Here is a 15473-nt window from a genome sequence, read left to right on the forward strand (position 1 = left end):
TGTGCTGTAGCCGACAAGCCAGAAAGGAAGAGAGTTGTGTGAGTGTTCACACGAAAGCCCGAAGCGCTGCGGGACACGGGGAGTTCGCCCAAACTGACGGTACGGAGCAAATACAGCCCTGATACCAAAGCTGTCCAGGCCAAATCCTCCTCCAGCCAGTTCCGGGCGGCGATCACCAATCAGCGCGGCCCCCTCCACACCTTCTTGCCGGGCAGGCTGCCGCCGCCAATCTCTCCCCATCGAGCGTTAGCCAATAGGCGAGCTGCCAGCACCACCCACTCCCTCCCCCCGAAATCCAGTCCCTCCAAACCCTCTCCTGCTGCTGCTGTTGCTGTTGCTGCTGCTGCTCTTTCTTTTCTCCAGTTAGTGTTAGTTTACTCTTTTCTGACGGACTGACTGTCAATCCTTTCTGGGTCCTCTCGTTTTTTTGTTTTTTCCCTTTTTCCCTTTTGTCCTTTTTCCTTTTCTTTCTCATTCACTCACTCACACTCCCGACACACTCTCTGCCTACTCTCTTTACAGTCCCTCTCACTCAATTCTCTCCTTCACCTCCTACTCTCCTTTTCCATTTTGGTCACTCCCTCTACTATTTCCCTTTTGAATAAAGATTTTTTCATTATTCTGAATTTTTAATACTTATTTTATTTTTATTTTCTTGCTTTTTCCCTGTCAGCTTAGTCCAACTCATTCCTTCTTTTTCCCTTTCTGTGCTGTCCTATTCGGCCTTGTCTTCATCGGACTTATACCTTCCTTGATCCTGCTCTTCGTTCCCCTCCTCTCTCTCTTTTTTTAATTACTCTTTATCTCTCTCTCTCCGGATTCAACCTCTCATACTTTCTCATTACTACATCGGATTTCCTTTATAACTCCACCTGGCTGCAAGTATACACCCCAGACAGCTTGCCCGCCTACTTCAGTCCCGTCATTCCCTACTACCCGCCGCCGCCCTCCTCCCTTTCCTCTCCCTCCTGCTTCAAGTCCTTATCTTCCCGCCTTCCCCTCCTCCTGGCTTGTTGTCCAGCTATATTCTCTCTGTGATTCAGCCGTTCAATGGTATAGAGTTGCCTCGTCACAGCTGCGGCTTGTTGGCAGCAACTGGTCCTGTACCTTGAATACCTTCATACTCGCCTCACCTCACCTCAACACCCCCGACAATTCCTGACTCTTCCTTCTATCTCTATATATACTCTGATTCTCCGATTCACACAACATGAATTATCTCCACCACCCCTACGCATTTACCGGCCATGCCGCCGTCCCCATGGAGCAGCCGGTTGCCTTCGACCCAACGATGGCCCACCCGTCCATGATGCATCCAATGGATGGCTACCTCTACCCTCACCCGCCTTTTGACATGGTCGACTTCTACCACCAACCAATCATGGACTACGAAGAATATGCAGAGAACCTCTCTCGCCCAAGGTTGACGAAGGAACAAGTTGAGACCTTGGAGGCCCAATTTCAGGCGCACCCCAAACCCAGCAGCAACGTCAAGCGTCAATTGGCGGCTCAAACCAATCTGAGCCTTCCACGAGTTGCTGTAAGTTATCCATTGGCTCTCAGAATACTCGGTACATTCACTAACCGTATATGCAGAACTGGTTCCAGAATCGCCGAGCAAAGGCTAAGCAACAAAAGAGACAAGAAGAGTTCGAGAAGATGCAAAAGGCCAAAGCCGAGGCCGAAGAAGCCGCTCGCGGCAAGTCGGAGTCCACGGAGAGCTCAGACTCGAAGGAGGACACCAAAGACTCGAAGGATGAGACCGATAAAGATACCCCCAAACAATCAGTGGAGAACACTGCCGAGCGCACGAAAACGCCGGCTGCTTCGTCCTCGCGGCCTAAGCACCAGAAGACCCGAAGCGAGTCGGCACGGGAGGCTACCTTTGCTTCCCTGCAACGGGCATTGAATGCTGCTGTTGCTGCCCGTGACCGGTATGGCCAGGACGGCGAGAACAGCCAATCCCCCAGCATGGATGGGTCAGTGTCGCCAACCACAACCTTCTCCAACAACCGCTGCGGCAGCCACGATAGCAGCAGACATGGGCAGGGTGACCTCAGCTCTTCTTTCTCACAGAACGCCATCTCGTGGACGTCGCAAAGTTCTCAGGGTGCTCTTGGGTATGTGACGTCCGGGGAGTCGCTGACGATGCCCGGCATGGACGGCACTCAACATGACGCCGGCCATGACTCGATGCAAAACGTCCAGTTCCACCCCTCCCAGAATGAAGACTGGTCCCACCAGCTTCAGACGTCAAAGTCTCTTTCTGGCTACCGTTCGGCTAGCGATGCTGAAGTTTCCTACAACGGTGTGCAATACCCTATGCAACATGATCTGTCGGTGCCCAGGCGAGGCTCTTCTGACGAGCTGGCCGACACATTGGAAGGGATTGGCATCAACACGCATCCCAGCTCGCAACTTGTGAACGAAGGCGACCGTTCATCCTGGAAGGAACCCAGCAAGGAACTTGACCTTGCAGCCCGGAGAAAGCGCCCGAGGCCTGCTGCCATTGGCACCTCGAGGTCGTCCTCGATGTTGACGGGATCGTCCACCATGTCACCTTCAACGAGGCTCCCGAGCTACGGCAACAGCCATGGCGTGAGGCAATCCAAGTCTGCACAGGGTCTGAACACCCGATATGCGGGTGTTCGGAAGGCATCTGCAGCTCAGCGTTCCCCTCTCAATCTGTCTACTTTCGCCGAGGCTGGGGCTCTGGGCTCCAAGGCTGACATGTCGTCCATGCTACAACCTGCGGTTACGACAGGGGGTTTGGCGCCACCAACACCCTTGACACCGGAAGATCTGCACCATCTGCTCCCAACCACTCCCAGCGACGGTGGCTACTGCCTGTCGGCGCAACCGACCAGCCAATTGTTCCCTACCACACAGCCGATGCAGATCAACATCGCATCACCTCCCGCGACACCGTTGGCCGTGGATGTGCTCTCTTCCTACCCGTACCAAGGTGTTGCCCCTCCGATGTCAGCCCCTGCCCATTACACGTCATTCGCCGATTACGCCTCCTGCGAGGCTCCCCTGACGGGCAGAAGCTGGACTGATGCCACGTCAATGCCGTCGCCTGAAGCATCCTTTCAGAGCCCCTGCCAACTTCCGCAGGCGGATCTAACAACGATGTCATATGAGCAGGCGATGGAACAGGGGCCCGACCATGTACCTGTGACAGGGTCTCCCTCCCTCGTGTATCACACGAGTGACGTCGATATGCCGACGTCGGCTGCATTCTGTGGGGATTCGAAGCAAACGGAGTTCCACATCTACGAGTTCCCGGAGCAGCAGGAAGCTCACCGATTTGTTGCGCAGCAGCTTCCGTCGCAGAAGCCCAAGGCCTATACCTTCAACAATCAAACGCCGAACGACTTTTGAGCGCCACACGGCACCATCCAACCCATCTACTTTGTGCACGTACCATTCCTTTCGCCAGTCAAAAATTCTCGGTGGCCTGTAATATAATACCTTTCTCGATGCCCGGCTTCTCGACCGTGGTCTAACCAGAGTGGATCTCTGCTCTTCTTGGCATTCAGTGTTGCTTCTGTTGGGACTCCCATATATATCCCAGGGCTTGTGTTGTTCTTATGCATTCGTGTTGGTGTCTCTCTTTTGGCGTCTACCCCGGTCTGCGATCTGGTTCCTCAGGGTTGGGGATTGAACATGTTTGAATATTATTTTGGATATATAGCATGTGGGCTTTGGGAAGCGGCTGCTTTTTTCTTTCATTCTTGGACTTACTGGAGGCCTGTTTGGGTCACGTATCTACTGCCATACCACCACTACTACATACTGTAATACAACTAATAAGGACGGGCGATGACTGCAAAGCATTGCCGTCTGGCTTCATTGGAATTTTTTTTACCTTTCGTGACTCAATTAATTTATAGATGTCTTGGCTTGCTTCCAAGCCGGTTAGTTGTCCGACCACCCAGCACGTGCGGCACTGGTAGGTGTTTAGCCGTCTGCCAACCATGCCATGTCCATCGGCAACAATCATGCAGACATGTCGGCTCTCCACCTTGTGCTATATAACAGCCCTCTCCAGCCTGGAGATACTTTGCTATTCCGCAGCTTCAGCACACAGTCCTGCAGTGACTGATTCCTCTCTCACAATGAAACTCTCCAGCATAGCACCACTCGCTATAGCTCTCACAGCCACCGCTCAAGCCTCCTACATCAATTACACCACCGTGACCGGCTACTTCCTCCAAGACGAGGCCTCCACCGACGCATCCACATTCGACTATGTACTACTACCCCATTTCCTCTCTCACTAATCCTCCCCCTAATAATATGTCCAGACAACCACCAACTTCGGCCTCATCAACCGCACCTACCCCTCCGACAACCCTAACAATGACAACAACCTACTAACCCAATGGGAACGTTTCCACCACCACATCACCACCCTAAACCACCTCTCCCCTCCAACCATCTCCTACAAAGTCCTCTTCCTCGGCCGCCACGGCGAAGGATACCATAACGCCGCAGAATCCTACTACGGCACGCCCGCTTGGAATGTATGTTATACACATTACACCTCATCCCCTCATCATCCCACCCACTAAACCCCACTACTACTACATACAGTGCTACTACTCCCTCCTAACCGGCAACTCCACAACAACCTGGTCCGACGCCGACCTCACCCCGTCCGGAATCCAACAAGCGCAAATCGCCCACTCCTTCTGGTCACACCAGATAGCGTCACAGAGGATCCACACACCCGATACCTACTTCGTCAGCCCGCTCCTCCGCGCCCTGCGCACAGCAAACATCACTTTCTCTGACCTGCCCTTACAACCATCATCCTCCCCATTCACTCCAGTCATAAAAGAATTCTTCCGCGAGAGTGTCACCCTGCATACGTGCGATCATCGACACAACGCCACATACATCCATTCACTCTTTCCCGAGTGGACGTTCGAGAAGGGATTCAGTGAGGAGGATGGGATGTGGGATGGGGTGAGGGCGGAGAGCAATGCGGCGCAGGATGTGAGGAGTAAGGTTGCGCTTGATGAGGTGTTTGCAGGGGATGATGATGATGATGGGGTGGGGATGTTTGTGAGTGTGACGAGTCATTCCGGGGAGATTGCGAGTTTGTTGAGGGTGATGGGGCATAGGGAGTTTGGGCTTAGGACTGGGGCCGTTTTGCCGGTTTTGGTGAGGGGGGAGATTGTGGGTGATGCGTTGGAGCCGACGGGGACGGGGACGAGGTGGGAGACGAGTGCGCATTGTACGGCGCCGCCGGTTACGTCTGTTAGTTCCGGGTGTGTGTGTGCTTCTTCGGCGGTGCCGGTGACGACGCCGTTGGTTACTTTTGCTGGTTAGTATTACTGGTAAGAGTGGGATGGGGGGTGTGTGTAAGGATATACTGTATATAGGCAGTCTGGCTCTTACGATTGGTCTGTTACAGACAGTGGGTGTACATAGCATAGCCATAGCTGATAATGATAAAGTAGTAGTGCAACCTACAGCTCCTACAGCCATCTACAAGGAACAAGGTGGTTGTCGAGGGTTTGTCAAATTATAGCCCCCTAGTGTGCAACCGTGTTGGGTCTGCATAAGCATAAAGACAGCATCGAGAGTATCACGATAGCAGCAACTGGACAAGAGGGGTGTGGTTCCATGTGTAAGTAATGAAGAAAATGTAAAGCCAGGAGTAATAGTGATGGGTACCCAAAAATGTAACAGCAGTGGGGTGTCGCAGAAAGTGGGGAAGTGCAGATAGAAAGTTTCCCGATGCTAAGAAAGTAAAAGACACGGAAGAATGATAACTGTAACATGGACTGTTGTAATACGCCGACCAACAGAACGAAACATTCACCGCCATACCATCTGACCGTCCCTCTATCATGGACATATGAAAAACGCACAACACTCATAACTGCACATCGAACAACATTCTTCAGGCCTCCCGACAAAACAACAAGTCAAGGGCGGATAAATCAACAAGACACATAACTGACCGGGTATAACAGAGGGTATAAGAAGAAAACGCGTGCAGATTATCATTAGCCATCATCCTTGAGACAAGGATAATATATAGCATCAATGAAAAGGGTATGACGGGAAGATGCGAGTAACCGATCTCAAAGCAAGTGGACAAGACCCACAGTATAAGAAAGATGAAATGAAGATAACAAGTCAAACGGGCATCTCTTTTCATAGATCAACATCACCAGATCACCGCAACGCCGAATCGCATAAGCCGGCCATCGCCATCTCACATTGCTTCTAGTAACCGGACCATCCCAGAGGTGTCCCGGACTGCCCGGGTTGCGGGTGACCGGGCTGCATGGGGCCAGCTGGAGGCCATCCCGGCATAGCACCGCCAGCGTTCATTCCCATGGCCAAACCAGGCTGCTGGGGAGTGCCCGCCATGAACTGCTGACCTCCAGGACCCTGCGTCGAAGGATACATGCCTCTGGCGGCAGTCACTGCTGGATACGGAGCAGCCGTGACACCAGGGAAACCCATCGATGCCATGGGCTGTTGTTGAGGCGCCTGCTGAGGATGTATGGGAAAGTTCTGAGGCATCGGCGGCGCCGAAGGTCGGGGCTGATTCCGGGGAGACTGCGAATGCTGCTGCTGCTGCTGCTGCGGCATGGAGTGTGCGAGCGGCGATGGTGACTGCTGCGTATGCATTTGCGACGGGAACTGGGGCATGCCGACGCCCTGAGGACCAGCGGCAGAAAGTGGAGATGGTTGCGGCTGGGGTGGTGGTTGTCCCCACATCTGTTGCGCTTGAGAGGGATATCCGTAAGGTCCAGGCGGCTGAGGCGTCCCGGCAGCCATGGCAGGATTAGACCTTTGGTGCATCAACTCGGGCCGAACGGGGGGAACGCCCCGAACAGGGGACTGTGCGACAGGTGGCTGCTGATGAGCCGCAGGTTGCTGGAAACCTGACTGGCCAGACATGATCGGTGCCTGATGGGAAATCATGGGCTGCTGCGACTGAGCTGCATTCATCATTCCCGTGGAAGCCATCTGTGGCGACTGCAAGGGCTGTGACACAGACGGTGTCGAGTCCAGTTGACCAGGCTGGGACTGCGCCGCAGAAACAGGCACCTCCCGTTGCTTGGCGTAGAAGTCGTCCAAGCCCTTCTGGCGAAAACTCCGTTGTGACGTTAGGATTTTGTTGAACTCGGCCGTGTGTGAGGCCTGGTTGAGGATTTCAGCGGCCGAGCTGGGTTGAATGCGATCCTGGAAAGGCTGTCCCGTCAATTCCTGGCGCGGGCGAGGCATGCTGTTATACTCCCGCAACCGGGGATCATCGGTGGTGGTGGCCATGTGGATCATAGGGAGTGGCGGCGCAAGAGAAACCGACGACGGCGGACCAAGAGGCAGGCTACCTGGCACAGATTCCAGCGCATTGCTGTAGATGACATCGCCATGAGTGAGGGTGGGTAGAAAGTTGGCTGCGCCCGCAGCTTCTGCTGCCGCCGCATCCCGGGCTTTCGCGCCGCCGGGTCGTTTCTCACCGGCCAAATCATCCTCCGTGAATCCTTGTTTCCGTGCTTTGCTCTCCCAGTAGTCGTCGCGGACGCGCCGCCCATTGACAATCACGCGGCTGCCGAACTGACGGAACATCGACTTGGCCGTCACGATAGCAATCTGGCGCGAACGATACGAGTAAGGTAGGATATCCTGCTGGATGAGATCATCCTTCTCGATCTGACTGGCGATGATCTTGTGGAGCGAACGGTTCTTGTTGAACAAAAGATACGAGTCGCGATAACCCAGCACCCTTGCGCATTCGGTCGCAAGCATGAAAAGCTTATTCCCACGCAGAGGAACGCGGAACGTGCGACACTTGTACTCTCGGCCTCCTTGAGGGTAGCCCATGGCATCCACCTTCTTTTCACCTGCCTCGTCGAATTCCTTGGGGATGTATTCGTCGCCCTCTTCGTTCAGCTGGTCGGTCGTATGATCCCGGACGGTAGGCAGGGCCTTGACGAGCGTAGTCTTGGTCGGCGTAGTCTTATCCGGCGGAGAAGCCTGTGGCGGCGATACATTGACGGCAGATTGCGCCGGCAGAGGCTGAGTCTGCAACCGGGGCGTCTGAAGGTGAACATTGGAGGGGGTCTGATCGCTGGGGGTTGTCGCAGACGGACGCGGAGTCTTGGGAGGACGGCCTCGTTTCCGACGGCCTTGTTCATCTATTATTTTGACCGAAGTGGTCCACGCGTCAGCCATCTTGATCGCCAGGCGACGTTATACATGCACGTGGACGGAAGGGTAGGGAAAAAGCAAAAGCGCGACATTCAGATAGCAACAACAACAACAATAACGCGCGAAGGGAACGCGAATGCCAAGAAACTCCCATGCTTCCGGAATTCCACGAAGCGAATCGTAAGAGGACTCCGACGCACACATACCGTCGTCATGGTCTCCATCCGCGCGTGCATTCCCGCGCTGGTCTGGGGTTCGACTTCGCTTCACACCACGAGGAGCTATACTCGTTGGGGTTGCAATGCCACCATATGTTGTTGGGGTTGGAAGCACTACGGCGACTAGTAGAAAGCCGTCAGTTTGGAGGCTGTCACGATGGACAAGCAAGAGTGATAGAGAAGTATTTTTGAGCCTCCATGAGCGGCGACAGACAAGTTCACCGTCAAAAGCGCGGCAGCGAATAGGAATATTGATGTGGGAAAGGAAAAGTATAAAGGAATGAAAGGACCGAAACAAGGGGGAGGGGAGGTGTAGTAGAATGGAAGGGAACACAAAAGACAAGCGAGCGGGGACACAAGCAAGCAAACAGACGAAAGGCTGAAGGAAGAAGAAGAAGAAAGCATCAGTCACATACCATTATTCAGGGCAGCGGGATTGATCGTCCCCGACCCATCAACGAGCTCCCCTCCGATGCCATTCATCGGAGCGGGAACAGAGGATTGAGGAGTGCTATACATGGCGGGCCAAGGAAGGACGGGACAGAGGGTGGCGTGGTGTGGTGGGTGGTGATGGTGGAGGGCACCGTCGCAAGGTTGCGGGCGCGTTAGAGACACGCGAAGAAGATCAGGATGCCAAACCGGGAGGGGGGAAGAAGATGGCGACCTGGTTGGCTACTGCGATGAAGGAGGGCGAAGCTGCGACGATGCAAGTGATCCTCGGACAGATAAAAAGCGGACGGACCACGGCTCGCATGCAGTGGGAATTTGACTGGTAGGTGGCAGGAAGCGGATCAGCGGAAAGGTTTGAGCAAATCGGTGCTTTGCAGACTGGGGTGGTGATGGTTTGGGGGGAAGCGAAGTTCAGATCATGAAGGCGGTGAAGGGGGTAAGTAAAATGAATGAACGACCAGCAGGCAGACAGGCAGGCAGGCAGGCAGACAGCGCACGGTCGGAAAAAAGAACAAATCTAGAAAGATCGAGAGCTGGGAAGTGATAGAAGTGATAGAAGAGAACAACAAACACCGTCACAAAATAAGACCAAGGTACAAGATAACAAGCTGCAGAGCAAGCACAGTGTTGATGGGTGTATGTATGGTGTATGGGGAAGTGTGAATGTGGCTGGTGAGGAAAGGGAAAGCTAGTATGGCCAGGACCACCGCCACATGAGGCTGTGAGCTCCTTCCTCTTCTCAGGTCCCCCTCCACAATCGATCGGGGTATCCCAAGGTTTCCCTGTCTGCAGAAAAGCAGCGTCACCCACTAAGAAGAACTAGCAGCGGGCGGTTACTATGCCGGAGACAGGGAGATGGGCAGTGGATGATTCACAGCGTGCCGCCGATGGAACCGATCAGTGGGGACCGTTGACGGGGGGAGTTAAGCTATGTGTGACCGGCCGCCTGAGAATTCTGTGGTGTGTGCGTGGGTAATGAAGTGTGTGTGTATGTGAGTAGTATGTGAGTAGTATGTGAGTGTAAGTGAGAGGGGGGGTGTGCGTGCGTGTGCCAGACCGGGTCGCAGTTGGCGATTGGGTTAGAACCACGACGGGCAGGACAGGGCAGAGCAGTGGGGTGGGGAAGAAAGTTGGAGACTCGACTGGGAAGGGGGAAATGGAGGGGGAGGGAGGGAGGGGGAGAGGCGCACCAGGAAAATTAGAAGCAGTGACAAGAGATGGAGAGAATGGATAGGATGGGATGATGATGATTGATGATTGATGATGATGAAAGGAAAAGTGAAAGAAGGATTTAGTTCGAGAAGGGGAGGGGGTGGAGAGTGTAGGAGTGGGTGTAGGAAAGGGAAAGGTGGGTGGAGGAGGGAGGATTTGGTGAAAGGAACGGGAGACTTGGATTCGAAGAGAAGAAACACAAGAACAAGAAAAGCGAAGGGGGGGAGGGAACAGCGCCAGGCAATAATCCCGGGCGATAGGAAATCCAAAACTGGGGAGGGGAAGTGAAGGCGGGAGGCGGCGCCACAATACCCCTGATTGGCTGCTGCTGCTCGGGTCACGATATGTTCCCAGTCCAAATCGGGGATCGTCGCCGCAACACCACCGAAACACAACAGATAGTTGCAGATTCGCGGTGGATGAAGAAAAGACCACAATAAATCGCAGCAACAACAAATAAGAATCCAAGCGAAACAGATCAACGGGAAAAAAAATTAAGTAGATAAAGAAGCGCAAGACCCCAGAGATCTAATCACTTACAGGATTCTTCACGAAACCTTCGACACAGCAGCAACGACGATCAATACGCCGTCGTCCTCAGACCGACTCACTCACTGACCTCCCGAGTCCAGGCTCGATTTCGTTAGCTGATCCCAGATACTACTACTTCTGCTGCTGCTTTGCGATGCGGCCGGCATGTGGATAGTGGATGGCCGGGTAGCGCGGACGCACGTCCGGAGGACCAAGCAACTTAGTCGGAAGATAATCCAGGCGACACTGGACTGGACCCCTGCACGTCTGGCGCCCCGATCCTCCGATTTGGTGGCAGCTCGGCAGCTGCAGTGTTGCTGAAATTTAAAATTAAGAAAAAGGCAACAAAAACAAGAAAGTCCAAGAAAAAGAGCCTTCAGACTCGCGGAAAATACTCGCGACGAAGACGAATCGGAGTGGACTGAGAAGCGGCCCGTGTACGCAACTGCAGCAAAAGAAAAGGCAGAGTGCTGCTGCTGCTGCTGCTGCTGATAACGGGGACTGTGTACACAGTGAAACAGATCGCGATCGATTGCGCGGTTAAGCCTGGGATGATGGAATCCCGACCGGGGAATGCCCTATCACAGCTTCAGGTAATATGTTCCTCCAATGAGACAATGTTTGTCTGTGGAAACAATCACCGGCAAAAGTGAAACGGCAGGGGAATGTTACGGAGCGCCCTGCGTAGAGTGAGGAATTCCTGATATTAGTCCGGCTCAGGCAGCCTAGAATCCCACCCAAAAAAGCAATATATCTCAACCACAATAATCGCAATCACCAATCAACAAATAACTGTCTCGCTGGCTGGAACTGAGAACCAGGGCGGGGCAATCCTTGGATCGAGAGCCGGAGACAGCCGCTGCTGGGGCCGAGAGCAAAAAGCGATAGTAAAGTAAATACGGAAAAAGGTGGTCAGCCTCGGCGATAGGGTTCCGCAACCCGAATGGAACCTCTCTGTAATCTGTATGTCCGCCTAGTTCGATCTGAATTCTTCTGGGCTGGACTGAACTGGACCGGCGTGTGCACACTGCACAGCAACAGACCACACACGAGGCGCGATAGCAAGGGCAGCGCTGAATTGAAATTAACTATCAAGCTGCTTTCCGGGGATCGCGGGAAGTGGTTGGCCCTGGATTGATTGGCCGGACTTTGAAGGAACTCGAATAAAAAGCACATGCAAATTACCCGAATAGGCTGGTCTTCCTAGTGGGTTTTCGGGAGTAGATGCGCAGCGGATACGCGGTGCCAAACCTGGCAACGAGAGCGACAGACAGACAGACAGACAGAACTGAAGAAGGCTGCGCGGCGTGGACGAATCATCCAGCACACCGGGCCAACTGCTCTCGTCAGGGCTGCCAATCGTCAGCGACAGCGCCGGAGGGTGAAGGATTTCAGTCCTGCTCTTTGGTCAGTTTCAGGCCAACTAGTACTAGCTTTCTCGACTGCTGCACGTTTTATTCCGAGGTTAGACGGGAGTTCAAACCTTTGTCTGGCTGTCGGCAAGAAGACCAACCCCCGTCGACTACCACGCAACTCCTTTGGACTTACTAAAAGACAACTGGATCGCCCGGAAGATCCCCTTCCCGGTCGAAGAAGGCAGAACCCTGCGGGGGACACCTATCTAATCCTTGAGTGGCTTGATGGATGAGGACGATGGAGGGGGCCGAAATTCGGAGGGAATGACTCGTCAGATGGAGGGGGGTGCGAGCGTGCTTGAGCGCGCGAGGTGAAGAAACGGGCAGGAGAGGGGCAGAAGAAAAGAGAGAAGAGTAGCAAAAGGAATCTGTTGTGTATATGTATATACCTACTTGGGGTTGGTACTTACTAGGCTTTCTGGATGAGGGATGAGGAAGATCCACCGGGTCAGACAGTCATTCACTCAGTCTCTCTCTCCCAGATCTGCCCTGAATTACATACAGACAACGATGGAGCCGGAGTGCCGATGGACGGATGAATTTCCTGCAGCATACACAGTGGTATCTATCTAGTATCTAGACCTTCTCCCCAGGCTGATGAGATCTCTTCCCAAGACTAATCCGGCAGCTCTACGATACTGACTCGAAGGGAGAGAAACAGGCAGAGTTTCCTGATTGGGGCAGGGTCTCTGATGGCATCTGGCGCCATTCCCGTTCAGGACCAATCACCAGACAGGCGCTTCTCCTCGCTTTTGATTGCCTCGAGCCAAAGTCTGTCCGGTCCCGTCAGGTATTGTCACTGCCTGGTATCTGGCCCGGTGACGAATCATCTCATGCTCATGGCTGTTGAGGTACCTTCGAATGACTCCCCCAGATGAATGGAGACTTGGTCATATTCCTGTGGCGATCAAACTGTGGAATATCTCATTCCTACAGAGAACATTGAGGGTGTTTTCCCTCCCAGATACCAGTCAGTGTTGATGCATACTCCCGTCTGCACGAAGTAAGCGCAAAGCCTCCCCGGATGAAACCCTCAACGAGGCAGCCATTGAACTCCCAACTGCAAACCAGAAAAACAGCCTCAGAGGTAGGGGAGTCCCTGTCAGCAATCACTGTTATATTTAGGCTTTGTGCAACCAGATGAAAGCTTTTTTTCTCTAGAAAGCTCCAGGTTGAGTTCGTCTGTCTTAGGAAACGACTGGCCAGAGAGCTCAAGCACATCCAGTGCCAGTAAGCAAGCAGTGGAGATAGTAGGGGCCCTGGTGCTGTTGTGTCCAGGAACTCCTGCGTGATCATCAGCAGAACGAGGCAACAAACTGGTATACATTTTGTTTATCTTTTTTGACTCATTCGGTAGGGTTACGCCAGTCATGCAGAATGCAATCGGAACAATCCCAGGCCGGAGTCCAGTCATCTCCGACCACAACGGTTACATTTGATAATGCCCATTGAACGAGGGCTTGTAGCCGACCATGGATCGACTCCAGGAATTCAGTCCTTCCCGTGCTGGAGACTGCTGAGACTGAACGGTCATTGCTCAGGAACTGTCATCATTCCTGTGGCTTCGAGTGTTTGATCCTTGGGACTCCAGCGCCAAAGGGGGCACGAGGCACGGAGAGTGGCGGAGGGGGAAAGCAGAGGGCAGATGACCCAGTCGGACTGGAAGGTCACGAGCGCGGGCGCTAGGGTCGATCAGGGACCGTGCGTCATGCCGACCGTAACTTTACCGTTCAGTCACTTTGGTATCTTCTCTTGCCTTCCGGGGCCAACCTTCATCCATACTTACTCTAGGGCCAGATGCATCATATTCAATAGAATGGCAACATAACTTACTCACTATCAGTAGATATGGATTGATTCGATGCATGCAACATACAAAGCACATATCAACAAATTCTGAGACTAACCAAACATCTCCATCTCCATATTCATCCCCACCCCTACCAAAGCCCTCTCTCACTCTCTCACAAAATCAATTCCTTCAAAGTGGCAAAAAGTACATACTCTCAAACCCTGTAACCAGCAAGTAGATAATCTAGAAAGAACTCTGACTGACTCGACTCAGAGCAACCCAACCACCACAAACCCCAGATCTCCTACCCATGACCAACACATCGGGAACCATGCATAGCCGTCCAGTCCAAACCTCAATCCTCACGAACGACCATCTTTTAAGTATTATCTGCAGCCAGCATCTGTTATCATCAAGCTGCTGCTGCTGCTACTATAACCCTTCCCGCTATCTGCCATATAAATCGACCAAGACACACGGGTCGGCTCAATTCAAGCTTTCCCGTTTGCATGCAGCGTCACCTTCGTCGCCTCGCACTAACAAGGTCCGGAGACATGTAGGGGAATCAACGTACAACTACCAGTTGAGTAGTAACGTTATGAATCAAATCAAGAACGGACAGACCAGGCTGCATCAACGCCAAGCCCGGGCCAAGTCCCTCCAGACAAGGAATCGGCCGTCTGCATGTCATCAGCAGGACACTTTTGCCATAGCTCCACTTGCAGATGCTAGGCTTCGAGTAAGAGGTAGTATGGTATACCCTACGTGCTTTGATATCTGCTACAGTAGATGTTTGTTCTTTCAGAACTGTAGTTATCTAACCTAATGATCTGCTCAAACGCAATGATTATCTGTAAATGAAGAGACATGGTAGAGTATACTAACTAATCAACAAACCGGCTGACTTTAATCCGGTTACACACATGCTCATCCTATCCTAACAAAGAATATACCCTCTATCTACTACTCGTACCACACAATGCATACCTTTACACAAAGTCTCTCACAATGCAGCACAGCATAGCACAGCATAGCCCCCGTTCTTTATACCTCACCTAGTAGTAGTAGTAGTAGTAGTAGTAGTAGTAGCCAAGATAACACTAGTTCACATAATAAAACTTGGATGGAGTCTCATATATTGGACTTATTAGCAAATTCTAGAAGATTTCCTAATAGACCTTTCATTCAGCTCAAGTTACTATAGTCTAGCAGTTTCAATATCCCACACCAATTCACACAATATGGTATACATAGCCGAGGAAAACATAGAAAGGGGAGAAAAAACCAGTCCTCGTTATTAAGAGTGATAGCTTTTGAATGCTAGTAGATACTACTGAATACTAAATCCGGTGGCCTAAGTGATGTAGTGATACTCATTCCATCTGACACCGAAGATGAATTCTAGGAGTAGGAAGCCCCGTTCATGTCTATACTAATAAAAATATAGTAGAACCAAATCCGGAGGCAAACAAACCTAGACTATATTAGAGAAGCGATGAACTACTAAGATATATACTCAACACTAGACAGAAACCAGTGAAATCACAGAATATCCCCATCACTATCTCCATACTGGATGTGATAGATGATTTCTGCAGATTTAAGAAGAAGAACAATTGGGAAAATTCAATCTCCCATATAGAATCTATTTGTCTATATATGGGCAGTGAT

The 15473-nt window shown here is 52.3% G+C and overlaps 5 protein-coding genes across 5 annotated transcripts; 3 read left to right on the forward strand and 2 right to left on the reverse strand.

The window, feature by feature from the left end:
• The first annotated feature begins 908 nt into the window (after positions 1–908).
• BO85DRAFT_184183 (homeobox domain-containing protein) lies at positions 909–3397 on the forward strand. Its single transcript, XM_025654372.1, has 2 exons — positions 909–1540; positions 1597–3397. The coding sequence occupies exons 1-2, from the start codon at positions 1211–1213 to the stop codon at positions 3382–3384; spliced, it is 2118 nt and encodes a 705-aa protein (XP_025518915.1). The 5' UTR covers positions 909–1210; the 3' UTR covers positions 3385–3397.
• A 650-nt stretch (positions 3398–4047) lies between these two features.
• BO85DRAFT_446153 (phosphoglycerate mutase family protein) lies at positions 4048–5516 on the forward strand. Its single transcript, XM_025659440.1, has 3 exons — positions 4048–4256; positions 4311–4529; positions 4600–5516. Exons 1-3 carry the CDS (start codon positions 4122–4124, stop codon positions 5338–5340), a joined length of 1095 nt encoding a protein of 364 aa, XP_025518916.1. The 5' UTR covers positions 4048–4121; the 3' UTR covers positions 5341–5516.
• Positions 5503–6135, reverse strand: BO85DRAFT_184314 (uncharacterized protein). Its single transcript, XM_025654373.1, has 2 exons — positions 5963–6135; positions 5503–5889 (listed from the first exon to the last, which is right to left on the reverse strand). The coding sequence occupies exons 1-2, from the start codon at positions 6022–6024 to the stop codon at positions 5547–5549; spliced, it is 405 nt and encodes a 134-aa protein (XP_025518917.1). The 5' UTR covers positions 6025–6135; the 3' UTR covers positions 5503–5546.
• On the reverse strand, positions 6071–9081 carry BO85DRAFT_184174 (putative nuclear localization protein). Its single transcript, XM_025654371.1, has 3 exons — positions 8819–9081; positions 8391–8525; positions 6071–8171 (listed from the first exon to the last, which is right to left on the reverse strand). The coding sequence occupies exons 1-3, from the start codon at positions 8919–8921 to the stop codon at positions 6247–6249; spliced, it is 2163 nt and encodes a 720-aa protein (XP_025518918.1). The 5' UTR covers positions 8922–9081; the 3' UTR covers positions 6071–6246.
• Positions 9082–13709: 4628 nt separating this feature from the next.
• Positions 13710–14737, forward strand: BO85DRAFT_184168 (uncharacterized protein). The gene has a single exon (XM_025654370.1). The coding sequence runs from the start codon at positions 14113–14115 to the stop codon at positions 14626–14628; it is 516 nt and encodes a 171-aa protein (XP_025518919.1). The 5' UTR covers positions 13710–14112; the 3' UTR covers positions 14629–14737.
• Positions 14738–15473: the final 736 nt, after the last annotated feature.

Source organism: Aspergillus piperis (assembly GCF_003184755.1).
Source record: "Aspergillus piperis CBS 112811 unplaced genomic scaffold BO85scaffold_3, whole genome shotgun sequence".
Lineage (NCBI taxonomy): Eukaryota > Fungi > Ascomycota > Eurotiomycetes > Eurotiales > Aspergillaceae > Aspergillus > Aspergillus piperis.